The following is a 16744-nucleotide window of genomic DNA, read 5'->3' on the forward strand; positions in this document are numbered from 1 at the left end:
CACCACACAGCACTGCCCCCCCAGTCATCAAGATTCACAGCGCGGCCCTTGACAACGTGGACCACTTCCCATACCTCGGGAGCCTCTTGTCAACAAAGGCAGACATTGATGCGGAGATTCAACATCGCCTCCAGTGCGCCAGTGCAGCCTTTGGCCGCCTGAGGAAAAGTGTGTTCGAAGACCAGGCCCTCAAACCTACCACCAAGCTCATGCTCTTCAGGGCTGTAGTAATACCCGCCCTCCTGTATGGATCAGAGGCATGGACGACTTACAGAAGACACCTCAAGTCGCTGGAGATCACCAACGATGTCTCCGCAAGATCCTGCAAATCCCCTGGGAGGACAGACGCACCAACATCAGTGTCCTTGCCCAGGCTAACATCCCCAGCATTGAAGCACTAACCACACTCGATCAGCTTCGCTGGGTGGGCCACTTAGTTTGCATGCCAGACACGATACTCCCTAAGCAACTGCTCTCTGCGGAGCTCCTTCACAGCAAACGAGCCAAAGGTGGGCAGCGGAAACATTATAAGGACCCCCTCAAAGCCTCCCTGATAAAGTGCGACATCACCACTGACACCTGGGAGTCCCTGGCCGAAGACCGCCCTGGGTGGAGAAAGTGCATCCGGGAGGGCACTGAGCTCTTCGAGTCTCAACGCCGCGAGCGTGAAGAGGTCAGGCTCAGGCAGCGGAAGGAGCGTGCGGCCAACCAGCCCCACCGAACCCTTCCCCCGACGAATAACTGTCCCACGTGTGACAGAGTCTGTGGCTCTCGTGTTGGACTGTTCAGCCACCAAAGAACTCACTTTAGAGGTGGAAGCAAGTCCTCCTCGGTTCTGAGGGACTGCCTATGATGATGATCTAACTTCTTATCTCCGCCAGTTCAGCATTCCCTCGGTATTACTCAGTCTCGATTGTTTCTGGAGTGGGGCTTGAATCGACAAACTTCTGACTCCGAGGTGAGCATGCTACCACTGAGCCACGACTGACAATGGAACCAGTTTACATCGGCAGTATCCATTCTAAATATGGCGATAGGAATTTAAAAGTTGACACAAACTAGTGCAGATGTACTACTTTTAATATATACATACTGAAGCAAAAAGTCATTTACATTCATCTCAACGCCCCTGTGCATCTCCCTGCCCCCGGTCCCCCGTGAGTACACTCAAACTACAGGTTAAGAATCACAGGTCTTATGATAAAATTGCAACGTCACTGCCTCAATGCAACACCTGGACATCGGCTCGCTGATGTGGTTTTGTCCGTTTGGGGGAATTAATTGCTCGGTCACTTTGCACATTTTGTGTATTCATTAGCAAGCAGTTCAATAAAGCAATGGGTGCGGCTCTCCCCCACAGTGGGGGCAAAACTGGAACAAGTGAGAACCAATATAGGAAGTGAGTTGGCCAGACTCGAACCAGGTCTTGCTGGGTGTGACTCACAGCTTCAAACTCTGCACCTTGGTGACACGAGAACGATGACCAAGTTAGTGCCACCAGCTGCAGAGCTATTGCTGCGAGTCGTGGACAAGGTCAGAGGTTAAGGGTTGCTGCTGAGCATGTGTAGTAGAATGGAGGGAGCTTTTATCTGTAATCTCCTCACTCACACTCACTCACTCATTCACTCTCACTCACTTACTCACACAGGAGTTACCAGCTATTCAAGAGATATTCGCTTAACTAATGATTTGGAATTAAAGTTTCCTACAATTCTTCGATTACAAAGGCACTTCAGCCAAACGTTAACAGAGGTGTCTCCTGGTGTAGTAGCAAAGCTTACGAGTGGAGCAGGAAGAGGGTTTGATTGGCAATCGTTCAGTTAGTTCCTGTTCACCAATCCTAACACCATTTGGGATTTACTAACTCAAGGTGCAGACGTTCACTGCTTGCTGCTGGTCCTCTAAAGCCTCGGCGGTAAAACCATCACCGAATCCAATTGCTTCCTCCAGCTGTGGCTTCCTGTCGCACATGGGGCACAGCTTGTTGCGGACTTGTGACGATCGCATCCAGATAATGAGGTTCCAGCGTTCCCCCGCGGATATGGGCAAGGCTCCGTGGCAGTGCTGGCCGCGATGGAGCAATCCGTGCCTCACTCTATGCTCAATCTCCACACACTCACTCTCACTTATTGCAACCTGGAACCACAAGGTGCATACAGACCAGAAGTTACTGTTTACATACAGGTACACTCCTGTAACTGGACTAATCCAGAGGACGCGATTTCATGGCTAGATTCAGAATTTGAATTTAGTTTAGAAAAATCTGGAAATAAAAAGCTGGGACAGTAAAAGTGAGCATGAAACTGCCGGATTGTCATAACAACCCAACCAGTTCAATGATTAACTCAGGATACTTGACAAACAGTTCCCACAAACAGCAATGGGACAATGACCAGATCATCTGTTTTAGTGATGTTGATTGAGGGATAAATATTGGCCCCAGGACACCGCGGATAACTCCCCTGCTCTTCTTCAAATCGTGGCCACGGGATCTTTTACATCCACCTGAGGGCAGACGGAGCCTCTGTTTAACGTCTCATCAGAAAGACAGCAGCTCCGACAGTGCGGCACTCCCTCAGTACTGCCCCTCCGACAGTGCGGCACTCCCTCAGTACTGCCCCTCCGACAGTGCGGCACTCCCTCAGTACTGCCCCTCCGACAGTGTGGCGCTCCCTCAGTACTGCCCCTCCGACAGTGCGGCACTCCCTCAGTACTGCCCCTCCGACAGTGCAGCACATCCTCAGTACTGCCCCTCCGACAGTGCGGCGCTCCCTCAGTACTGCCCCTCCGACAGTGCGGCACTCCCTCAGTACTGCCCCTCCGACAGTGTGGCGCTCCCTCAATACTGTCCCTCCGACACTGCGGCGCTCCCTCAGTACTGCCCCTCCAACAGTACGGCACTCCCTCTGCACTGGAGTGTCAACCTAGATTTATGCTCAAGTTTCTGGGTGGGACTTGGACCTTTTGACTCGGAGACGAGAGTTACCCACTGAGCCAATAGTGTTACACTTACAGGTGAAAGGTCAGTGGTGGAGGAGGGAGGAAACACAAGGAACATGTGGGAAATGTAAGGGAGAGAATGACAGTCTACTATGAAACAACAAAAAACGTGCCTATTTTCTACAGCACCTGTCTCATGTCTCCAAAATAGAGGTTCCCTTCACTGAAATCTTCCCCAAGTGACACATTTAAAGTGACTTCAGCGTTGTTGTAATGGAAGCTTAAATCACGGTCTTGGTTTATGGCGTATTTCACTGTGAAGGCCTTGTGACTATCCAAGCTCCCACCTCCACAGTCCGGGTAAAGAAGCGACGCGATTGGTTGAAGGTATTCCTCACGCAGCGCTGTCACAAAAGTCTCGTCGAACCCGAGCTCGTTTAAAAGCACCTTGATGGGAGGAGGGAAGTGTATTAATCTGTGCATCAGTCAGTACGTACAATAAGCAGCAATTAATCTTGAAGGTTAACAACCAAAACCTTCAAAGCATACTGAATTAAAAATAATTATGCTAATATTTTCCCTAATATTTCTGCACAAGTAATCAATACCATCATGTTTTAACTGTTGCAAATTCTAGTCAAGCCAAATATCCAGTGTGAAGATATCAAACCGGTCACTCACCGATGCCATTACGCGAGGAGTCAAAACAAAGTGTTAGGGTGGGATGAAAAAGAAAGACTTGGATTTCTATAGCACCTTACACGACCACCAGACATCCTAAAGCACATTACAGCCAATGAAGTACTTTGTGGAGTGTAGTCTCTGTTGTAATGTGGGAAACGCAGCAGCCAATTTGCGCACAGCAAACTCCCACAAACAGCAATGTGATAATGACCAGATAATCTGTTTTTTTGTTATGTTGATTGAGGGAGAAATATTGGCCGCAGGACACCAGGCTAACTCCCCATTTCTTCAAAATAGCGCCGTGGGATCTTTTACATCCATCTGAGAGAACAGACCGGGCTTAGGTTTAACGCCTCATCCGAAAGACGGCCTCTCCGACAGTGTAACGCTCCCTCAGCACTGTCCCTCCGAAAGTGTAGCGCTCCCTCAGTATTGCCCCTCCGACAATGCGGCACTCCCTCAGTACTGCACTGGGAGTGTCAGCCTGGATTATGTGCTCACGTCTCTTGACAACCTTCTGACTCAGAGGCGAGGGTGCTACCCACTGAGCCACAGCTTACACAGCAATGAAGAGGGACAGGAGGAGGCTCGTGTGGTGTCTAAATGCTGTCTTAGACCAGTTGGGCTCTAAATTCTATGTAAATCTAATCTTCAGGTGAAGAGTGTATCTCACTGGGGTACAGTCCCACACACACTGACTCTCACTGGGGTACGGGTCCCACACACACTGAGTCTCACTAGGGTACAGTCCCACACACACTGACTCTCACTGGGGTACGGGTCCCACACACACTGACTCTCACTGGGGTACGGGTCCCACACACACTGACTCTCACTGGGGTACGGGTTCCACACACACTGACTCTCACTGGGGAACAGTTCTACACACACTGACTCTCACTGGGGTACGGGTCCCACAGGCACTGACTCTCACTGGGGTACGGGTCCCACACACACTGACTCTCACTGGGGTACGGGTCCCACACACACTGACTCTCACTGAGGTACGGGTCCCACACACACTGACTCTCACTGGGGTACGGGTCCCACACACACTGACTCTCACTGGGGTACGGGTTCCACACACACTGACTCTCACTGGGGTACGGGTCCCACAGGCACTGACTCTCACTGGGGTACGGGTCCCATAGGCACTGACTCTCACTGGGGTATGGGTTCCACACACACTGACTCTCACTGGGATACGGGTTCCACACACACTGACTCTCACTGGGGTACGGGTCCCACAGGCACTGACTCTCACTGGGGTATGGGTTCCACACACACTGACTCTCACTGGGGTACGGGTCCCACAGGCACTGACTCTCACTGGGGTACGGGTCCCACACACACTGACTCTCACTGGGGTACGGGTCCCACACACACTGACTCTCACTGAGGTACGGGTCCCACACACACTGACTCTCACTGGGGTACGGGTCCCACACATACTGACTCTCACTGGGGTACAGTCCCACACACACTGACTCTCACTGGGGTACGGGTCCCACACACACTGACTCTCACTGGGGTACGGGTCCCACACACACTGACTCTCACTGGGGTACGGGTTCCACACACACTGACTCTCACTGGGGTACGGGTCCCACAGGCACTGACTCTCACTGGGGTATGGGTTCCACACACAGTGACTCTCACTGGGGTACGGGTCCCACACACACTGACTCTCACTGGGGTACGGGTCCCACACACACCGACTCTCACTGGGGTATGGGTTCCACACACACTGACTCTCACTGGGGTACGGGTCCCACACACACTGACTCTCACTGGGGTACGGGTTCCACACACACTGACTCTCACTGGGGTACGGGTCCCACACACACTGACTCTCACTGGGGTATGGGTTCCACACACACTGACTCTCACTGGGGTACGGGTCCCACACACACTGACTCTCACTGGGGTACGGGTCCCACACACACTGACTCTCACTGGGGTACAGGGTCCACAGGAGAGCTCACCCTCCACGGCCCCCGCATGTTGAGCACTGTGGGAGTTCAGCCAGTGATTGCCAGCTGAGTCCTGACGAGATCCACGCCTGATCCTGATCTCTTCCACAGACGCACTGACCAGTCCGAGTAGAGACCTGATCCCTCACCCCTGCCGGCCAAGTGCAACAGGCTTACTGTTCCCCCTGCTCAGAGCAACTAACTCAGTATCACACAGTGTCAGTGTGGCTTAGTATCAGATGGTACAATGACATTACCCACTGATCCACCAGGGCAGCACGCTGTGTCTCGCTCACTGCCTCTCTCTCTCTCTCTCTCTCTCTCTCTGCCCCCCCCCTCGCTTTCTCCCTTTGCACCCCCCTTGCTCTCTCTCACTACCTCCCCTCGCTCTCTCTCTCTCACTACCTCCCCTCGCTCGCTCGCTCTCTCTGCCCCCCCCCCCCCGGCTCGCTCGCGCTCTCTCTGACCCCCCCCCCCCCTCGCTCTCACTCTCTCTCTCTCTCTGCCCCCCTCGTTTTCTCTCTCTCTCTCTCTCTCGCTCTGCCTTTCTCACAACTTTAATTAGTTTCGCTGGCAGAAGTGAACAGTGCTCATTACGAGAGTGTTTATTAACGTATCGAACAGTTTGCCCGCTCACAGCGCGAGAGCTGGGGATCACAGAGCTGTGTGGTGTAATGTAAATGTGTTGCTGGTAAATAACGCTGATGTGTGTCGCAGCGCAGTGACTGGGTGTTGTAACATAGAGCTCTGCCTAATGGACTACTGTGATAATGCAGCTACTGCTGTTTACAATAAAAGGAATGGAGCCATCTTGTAAGTGTGTGTGTTTATGATGTCGTAGAGAAGATATCACAGGTGTGGTCATACATTACCCCGTAGTTATTCATGGTGTTGGGCCTGCCCTTCGGCATGTCAGAGCGTTCAAAGTTCTCGAGCTCTGCAATGAACTGCCTGCAGAATTCTGCCGTGAACACTGGCAGTGAATAAACTCTCTCAGCTACAAGGGAAATAGAGAGGAGCGCAGTCAATAAATAAATCAGTGTCTTTGTAAACGTTTTATGTGCGTTAAGCCACTTAAACAATCTGTACAAAATTCAAACGTAATGACCACATCACAGGTAAATAGGAGCAGGAGGAGGCCGTTCAGCCCCTCGAGCCTGTTCCACCATCCAATGAGAACATTACTGATCTGCACTAACTACATTTACTTGCCTTGGCTCCGTATCCCTTGATACCCTTACCCAACAAAACTCGATCAATCTCAGTTTTGCGATTTTCAATTGACCCCCAGCCTCAACAGCTTTGTTGGGGGAGGAAATGTTAGGGTTTGGGTTCAGAGTGAGGTGGTTTGGGTGACACACCGTGTAACTCCTGGAAGAATTGATCCCATCACTGATCAGTTCTCTGTACCCAGGAGGTGAGGCCTCCACATAGCGTCCTGGCAGCAAGCGATTCGAGCAGCAGTCCAGAGTCATGCCGAGACTCAGGCTCCACCCTCAGCCCAGGCCTCCCTCGGTCCCAGGCTCCACCCTCAGCCCAGGCCTCCCTCGGTCCCAGGCTCCACCCTCAGCCCAGGCCTCCCTCGGTCCCAGGCTCCACCCTCAGCCCAGGCCTCCCTCGGTCCCAGGCTCCACCCTCAGCCCAGGCCTCCCTCGGTCCCAGGCTCCACCCTCAGCCCAGGCCTCCCTCAGACCCAGGCTCCACCCTCAGCCCAGGCCTCCTTCAGACCCAGGCTCCACCCTCAGCCCAGGCCTCCCTCGGTCCCAGGCTCCACCCTCAGCCCAGGCTCCACCCTCAGCCCAGGCCTCCTTCAGACCCAGGCTCCACCATCAGCCCAGGCCTCCCTCAGACCCAGGCTCCACCCTCAGCCCAGGCTCCACCCTCAGCCCAGGCCTCCCTCAGACCCAGGCTCCACCCTCAGCCCAGGCCTCCCTCAGACCCAGGCTCCACCCTCAGCCCAGGCCTCCTTCAGACCCAGGCTCCACCCTCAGCCCAGGCCTCCTTCAGTCCCAGGCTCCACCCTCAGCCCAGGCTCCACTCTCAGCCCAGGCCTCCCTCAGACCCAGGCTCCACCCTCAGACCCAGGCTCCACCCTCAGCCCAGGCCTCCCTCGGTACCCGGCACTTTATCATTCGGCCTGTGGCTGCTTCACAAAACCTCCCGCTGGTTGTGAAGGACAGAACCATCTGTAGTTACAATAAGGATGAGGGAGGATACAGCTTAATGTTTTTTACTGGCCTCCAGTGAGCGTGTAATCCAGTCCACATTCACAGGAATTATTTATTTTGTGCTGTGAGTTTGACTCTGGACTTTCTGAGGAACACAATACGAAGTCACTCTGCTCGGAGAATTATAGAAGCCAAAGGTAAATTTACAAAAATAAACAGCTAGAGCTCACTGCACCAGATCCCGGACACCGACCGACCGACCGGCCCCGGACACTGACCGACCGGCCCCGGACACTGACCGACCGACCCCGGACACTGACCGACCGGCCCCGGACACTGACCGACCCCGGACACTGACCGACCGACCCCGGACACTGACCGACCGACCCCGGACATTGACCGACCGACCCCGGACACTGACCGACCGACCCCGGACACTGACCGACCGACCCCGGACATTGACCGACCGACCCCGGACACCGACCGACCGACTCCGGACATTGACCGACCGACCCCGGACACTGACCGACCGACCCCGGACACTGACCGACCGACCCCGGACACCGACCGACCGACCCCGGACACCGACCGACCGACCCCGGACACCGACCGACCGACCGACCGGCCCCGGACACTGACCGACCGACCGGCCCCGGACACCGACCGACCGACCCCGGACACCGACCGACCGACCGACCCCGGACACCGACCGACTGACCGACCGGCCCCGGACACTGACCGACCGACCGACCCCGGACACTGACCGACCGACCGACCGGCCCCGGACACTGACCGACCGACCGGCCCCGGACACCGACCGACCGACCCCGGACACTGACCGACCGACCCCAGACACCGACCGACCGACCGACCGGCCCCGGACACTGACCGACCGACCGGCCCCGGACACCGACCGACCGACCCCGGACACTGACCGACCGACCCCGGACACCGACCGACCGACCCCGGACACCGACCGACCGACCCCGGACACCGACCGACCGACCCCGGACACTGACCGACCGACCCCGGACACTGACCGACCGACCCCGGACACCGACCGACCGACCCCGGACACCGACCGACCGGCCCCGGACACCGACCGACCGACCCCGGACACCGACCGACCCCGGACACTGACCGACCGACCCCGGACACTGACCGACCGACCCCGGACACCGACCGACCCCGGACACCGACTGACCGACCCCAGACACTGACCGACCGACCCCGGACACTGACCGACCGGCCCCGGACACTGATCGACCGACCCCGGACACTGACCGACCGGCCCCGGACACCGACCGACCCCGGACACTGACCGACTGACCCCGGACACTGACCGACCGACCGACCCCGGACACCGACAGACCGACCGGCCCCGGACACTGACCGACCGGCCCCGGACACCGACCGACCGGCCCCGGACACCGACCGACCGACCCCGGACACTGACCGACCGACCGGCCCCGGACACTGACCGACCGGCCCCGGACACTGACCGACCGACCGGCCCCGGACACTGACCGACCGGCCCCGGACACTGACCGACCGACTGACCCCGGACACCGACCGACCGACCGACCCCGGACACCGACCGACCCCGGACACTGACCGACTGACCCCGGACACCGACCGACCGACCCCGGACACCGACCGACCGACCCCGGACACTGACCGACCGGCCCCGGACACCGACTGACCGACCCCGGACACCGACCGACCGACCCCGGACACTGACCGACCGGCCCCGGACACCGACCGACCGGCCCCGGACACTGACCGACCGGCCCCGGACACTGACCGACCGACCGACCCCGGACACCGACCGACCGACCCCGGACACCGACCGACCGACCGACCCCGGACACTGACCGACCGACCCCGGACACTGACCGACCGACCCCGGACACTGACCGACCGACCCCGGACACTGACCGACCGACCCCGGACACTGACCGACCGACCGACCCCGGACACCGACCGACCGACCCCGGACACCGACCGACCGACCGACCCCGGACACCGACCGACCGACCGACCCCGGACACCGACCGACCGACCCCGGACACCGACTGACCGACCCCGGACACTGACCGACCCCGGACACCGACCGACCGACCCCGGACACTGACCGACCGACCCCGGACACCGACCGACCGACCCCGGACACCGACCGACCGACCCCGGACACTGACCGACCGACCCCGGACACTGACCGACCGACCCTGGACACTGACCGACCGACCCCGGACACCGACCGACCGACCCCGGACACCGACCGACCGACCCCGGACACTGACCGACCGACCCTGGACACTGACCGACCGACCCCGGACACCGACCGACCGATCCGGACACCGACCGACCCCGGACACCGACCGACCGACACCGGACACCGACCGACCGACCCTGGACACCGACCGACCCCGGACACCGACCGACCGACACCGGACACCGACCGACCGACCCCGGACACCGACCGACCGGCCCCGGACACCGACCGACCGACCCCGGACACCGACCGACCGACCCCGGACACTGACCGACCGACCGACCCCGGACACCGACCGACCGACCCCGGACACCGACCGACCGACCCCGGACACTGACCGACCGACCGACCCCGGACACCGACCGACCGACCCCGGACACCGACCGACCGACCGACCCCGGACACCGACCGACCGACCCCGGACACCGACCGACCGACCCCGGACACCGACTGACCGACCGACCGACCCCGGACACCGACCGACCGACCCCGGACACCGACCGACCGACCCCAGACACTGACCGACCGACCCCAGACACTGACCGACCGACCGACCCCGGACACCGACCGACCGACTGGCCCCGGACACCGACCGACTGGCCCCGGACACCGACCGACTGACCCCGGACACCGACCGACCGACCCCGGACACCGACCGACCGACCCCGGACACCGACCGACCGACCCCGGACACCGACCGACCGACCCCGGACACCGACCGACCGACTGACCCCGGACACCGACCGACCCCGGACACCGACCGACCCCGGACACTGACCGACCGACCGGCCCCGGACACCGACCGACCGACCCCGGACACCGACCGACCGACCCTGGACACTGACCGACCGACCCCGGACACCGACCGACCGACCCCGGACACTGACCGACCGACCGACCCCGGACACCGACCGACCGACCGACCCCGGACACCGACCGACCGACCCCGGACACTGACCGACCGACCGACCCCGGACACCGACCGACCGACCGACCCCGGACACCGACCGACCCCGGACACCGACCGACCGACCCCGGACACCGACCGACCGACCCCGAACACCGACCGACCGACCCCGGACACTGACCGACCGACCGACCGACCCCGGACACCGACCGACCGACCCCGGACACCGACCGACCCCGGACACCGACCGACCGACCCCGGACACCGACCGACCGACCCCGGACACCGACCGACCGACCCCGGACACCGACCGACCGACCCCGGACACCGGCCGACCGACCGACCCCGGACACCGACCGACCGACCCTGGACACTGACCGACCGACCGACCCCAGACACCGACCGACCGACCCCGGACACCGACCGACCGACCCCGGACACCGACCGACCGACCCCAGACACCGACCGACCGACCCCGGACACCGACCGACCGACCCCGGACACCGACCGACCGACCCCGGACACCGACCGACCGACCCCGGACACCGACCGACCGACCCCGGACACTGACCGACCGACCGACCCCGGACACCGACCGACCCCAGACACCGACCGACCGACCGACTGACCCCGGACACCGACCGACCAACCCCGGACACCGACCGACCGACCCCGGACACCGACCGACCGACTGACCCCGGACACCGACCGACCGACCCCGGACACTGACCGACCGACCCCGGACACTGACCGACCGACCCCGGACACCGACCGACCGACCGACCCCGGACACCGACCGACCGACTGACCCCGGACACCGACCGACCGACCCCGGACACCGACCGACTGACCCCGGACAATGACCGACCGACCCCGGACACTGACCGACCGACCCCGGACACCGACCGACCGACCGACCGACCCCGGACACCGACCGACCAACCCCGGACACCGACCGACCGACCCCGGACACCGACCGACCGACCGACCCCGGACACCGACCGACCGACCCCGGACACCGACCGACCAACCCCGGACACCGACCGACCGACCCCGGACACCGACCGACCGACCGACCCCGGACACCGACCGACCGACCCCAGACACCGACCGACCGACCCCGGACACCGACCGACCGACCCCGGACACCGACCGACCGACCGACCCCGGACACCGACCGACCGACCGACCCCGGACACCGACCGACCGGCCCCGGACACCGACCGACTGCGGACACCGACCGACTGACCCTGGACACCGACCGACCGACCGGCCCCGGACACCGACCGACTGCGGACACCGACCGACCGACCGACCCCGGACACCGACCCCGGACACCGACCGACCGACCGGCCCCGGACACCGACCGACCGACCGGCCCCGGACACCGACCGACCGACCGACCCCGGACACGGACCGACCGACCCCGGACACCGACCGACCGACCGGCCCCGGACACCGACCGACCGACCGACCCCGGACACCGACCGACCGACCCCGGACACTGACCGACCGACCGACCCCGGACACCGACCGACCCCGGACACCGACCGACCGACCCCGGACACTGACCGACCGACCCCGGACACCGACCGACCGACCCCGGACACCGACCGACCCCGGACACTGACCGACCGACCAACCCCGGACACTGACCGACCGACCCCGGACACCGACTGACCCCGGACACCGAACGACCGACCAACCCCGGACACTGACCGACCGACCCCGGACACCGACCGACCCCGGACACCGACCGACCGACCGACCGACCGACTGACCCCGGACACCGACCGACCCCGGACACTGACCGACCGACCGACCCCGGACACCGACCGACCGACCGCGGACACCGACCGACCGACCCCGGACACCGACCGACCGACCGACCCCGGACACCGACCGACCCCGGACACCGACCGACCCCGGACACCGACCCCGGACACCGACCGACCGACCGACCCCGGACACCGACCGACCGACCCCGGACACCGACCGACCGACCCCGGACACCGACCGACCGACCCCGGACACCGACCGACCGACCCCGGACACTGACCGACCGACCGACCCCAGACACCGACCGACCGACCCCGGACACTGACCGACCGACCGACCCCAGACACCGACCGACCGACCCCGGACACTGACCGACCGACCGACCCCGGACACCGACCGACCGACCGACCCCGGACACCGACCGACCGACCCCGGTCACTGATCGACCGACCCCGGACACTGACCGACCGGCCCCGGACACCGACCGACCCCGGACACTGACCGACTGACCCCGGACACTGACCGACCGACCGGCCCCGGACACTGACCGACCGGCCCCGGACACCGACCGACCGGCCCCGGACACCGACCGACCGACCCCGGACACTGACCGACCGACCGGCCCCGGACACTGACCGACCGGCCCCGGACACTGACCGACCGACCGGCCCCGGACACCGACCGACCCCGGACACTGACCGACTGACCCCGGACACCGACCGACCGACCGACCCCGGACACCGACCGACCCCGGACACTGACCGACTGACCCCGGACACTGACCGACCGACCGACCCCGGACACCGACCGACCGACCGACCCCGGACACTGACCGACCGGCCCCGGACACCGACTGACCGACCCCGGACACCGACCGACCGACCCCGGACACTGACCGACCGGCCCCGGACACTGACCGACCGGCCCCGGACACCGACCGACCGACCGACCCCGGACACCGACCGACCGACCCCGGACACCGACCGACCGACCCCGGACACCGACCGACCGACCGACCCCGGACACTGACCGACCGGCCCCGGACACCGACCGACCGGCCCCGGACACCGACCGACCGACCGACCCCGGACACCGACCGACCGACCCCGGACACTGACCGACCGACCCCGGACACTGACCGACCGACCCCGGACACTGACCGACCGACCGACCCCGGACACTGACCGACCGACCGACCCCGGACACCGACCGACCGACCCCGGACACCGACCGACCGACCCCGGACACCGACCGACCGACCCCGGACACCGACCGACCGACCCCGGACACCGACCGACCGACCCCGGGCACTGACCGACCGACCCCGGACACCGACCGACCGACCCCGGACACTGACCGACCGACCCTGGACACTGACCGACCGACCCCGGACACCGACCGACCGACCCCGGACACCGACCGACCGACCCCGGACACCGACCGACCGACCCTGGACACTGACCGACCGACCCCGGACACCGACCGACCGACCCCGGACACCGACCGACCCCGGACACCGACCGACCGACCCCGGACACCGACCGACCGACCCCAGACACCGACCGACCCCGGACACCGACCGACCGACCCCGGACACCGACCGACCGGCCCCGGACACCGACCGACCGGCCCCGGACACCGACCGACCGACCCCGGACACCGACCGACCGACCCCGGACACCGACCGACCGACCGACCCCGGACACCGACCGACCGACCCCGGACACCGACCGACCGACCCCGGACACCGACCGACCGACCCCGGACACTGACCGACCGACCGACCCCGGACACCGACCGACCGACCCCGGACACCGACCGACCCCGGACACCGACCGACCGACCGACCCCGGACACCGACCGACCGACCCCGGACACCGACCGACCGACCCCGGACACCGACTGACCGACCGACCGACCCCGGACACCGACCGACCGACCCCGGACACCGACCGACCGACCCCAGACACTGACCGACCGACCCCAGACACTGACCGACCGACCGACCCCGGACACCGACCGACCGACCCCGGACACCGACCGACCGACCCCGGACACCGACCGACCGACCCCGGACACCGACCGATCGACCCCGGACACCGACCGACCGACCCCGGACACCGACCGACCGACCCCGGACACCGACCGACCGACCCCGGACACCGACCGACCGACCCCGGACACCGACCGACCGACTGACCCCGGACACCGACCGACCCCGGACACCGACCGACCCCGGACACTGACCGACCGACCGGCCCCGGACACCGACCGACCGACCCCGGACACCGACCGACCGACCCTGGACACCGACCGACCGACCCTGGACACTGACCGACCGACCCCGGACACCGACCGACCGACCCCGGACACTGACCGACCGACCGACCCCGGACACCGACCGACCGACCGACCCCGGACACCGACCGACCGACCCCGGACACTGACCGACCGACCGACCCCGGACACCGACCGACCGACCGACCCCGGACACCGACCGACCGACCCCGGACACCGACCGACCGACCCCGGACACCGACCGACCGACCCCGGACACCGACCGACCGACCCCGGACACTGACCGACCGACCGACCCCGGACACCGACCGACCGACCCCGGACACCGACCGACCGACCCCGGACACCGACCGACCGACCCCGGACACCGACCGACCGACCCCGGACACCGACCGACCGACCGACCCCGGACACCGACCGACCCCGGACACCGACCGACCGACCGACCCCGGACACTGACCGACCGACCCCGGACACCGACCGACCCCGGACACTGACCGACCGACCCCGGACACCGACCGACCGACTCCGGACACCGACCGACCGACCGACCGACCCCGGACACCGACCGACTGACCCCGGACACTGACCGACCGACCGACCCCGGACACTGACCGACCGACCCCAGACACCGACCGACCGACCCCGGACACCGACCGACCGACCCCAGACACCGACCGACCGACCCCGGACACCGACCGACCGACCCCGGACACCGACCGACCGACCCCAGACACCGACCGACCGACCCCGGACACCGACCGACCGACCCAGGACACTGACCGACCGACCGACCCCAGACACCGACCGACCGACCCCGGACACTGACCGACCGACCGACCCCAGACACCGACCGACCGACCCCGGACACTGACCGACCGACCGACCCCGGACACCGACCGACCGACCCCGGACACCGACCGACCGACCCCAGACACCGACCGACCCCGGACACCGACCGACCGACCGACCCCGGACACCGACCGACCGACCCCAGACACCGACCGACCCCGGACACCGACCGACCCCGGACACTGACCGACCGACCCCGGACACCGACCGACCGACCGACCCCAGACACCGACCGACCGACCCCGGACACCGACCGACCGACCCCGGACACCGACCGACCGACCCCGGACTCCGACCGACCGACCCCAGACACCGACCGACCGACCCCGGACACCGACCGACCGACCCCGGACACTGACCGACCGACCGACCCCGGACACCGACCGACCGACCCCGGACACCGACCGACCGACCCCGGACACCGACCGACCGACCCCGGACACCGACCGACCGACCCCGGACACCGACCGACCGACCCCGGACACCGACCGACCGACCCCGGACACTGACCGACCGACCGACCCCGGACACCGACCGACCCCAGACACCGACCGACCGACCGACTGACCCCGGACACCGACCGACCGACCCCGGACACCGACCGACTGACCCCGGACACCGACCGACCGACTGACCCCGGACACCGACCGACCGACCCCGGACACTGACCGACCGACCCCGGACACTGACCGACCGACCGACCGACCCCGGACACCGACCGACCGACCCCGGACACCGACCGACTGACCCCGGACACTGACCGACCGACCCCGGACACTGACCGACCGACCCCGGACACCGACCGACCGACCGACCCCGGACACCGACCGACCGACCCCGGACACCGAACGACCAACCCCGGACACCG

The 16744-nt window shown here is 64.2% G+C and overlaps 1 protein-coding gene across 1 annotated transcript; it reads right to left on the reverse strand.

Annotated features, from left to right (window-relative positions):
• Positions 1–1059: 1059 nt before the first annotated feature.
• Positions 1060–6639, reverse strand: ogfod2 (2-oxoglutarate and iron-dependent oxygenase domain containing 2). The gene is made up of 3 exons (XM_070886419.1): positions 6470–6639; positions 3130–3387; positions 1060–2136 (listed from the first exon to the last, which is right to left on the reverse strand). Exons 1-3 carry the CDS (start codon positions 6506–6508, stop codon positions 1861–1863), a joined length of 573 nt encoding a protein of 190 aa, XP_070742520.1. The 5' UTR covers positions 6509–6639; the 3' UTR covers positions 1060–1860.
• Between the last annotated feature and the right edge of the window lie 10105 nt (positions 6640–16744).

Source organism: Pristiophorus japonicus, chromosome 8, assembly GCF_044704955.1.
Source record: "Pristiophorus japonicus isolate sPriJap1 chromosome 8, sPriJap1.hap1, whole genome shotgun sequence".
NCBI lineage: Eukaryota > Metazoa > Chordata > Chondrichthyes > Pristiophoridae > Pristiophorus > Pristiophorus japonicus.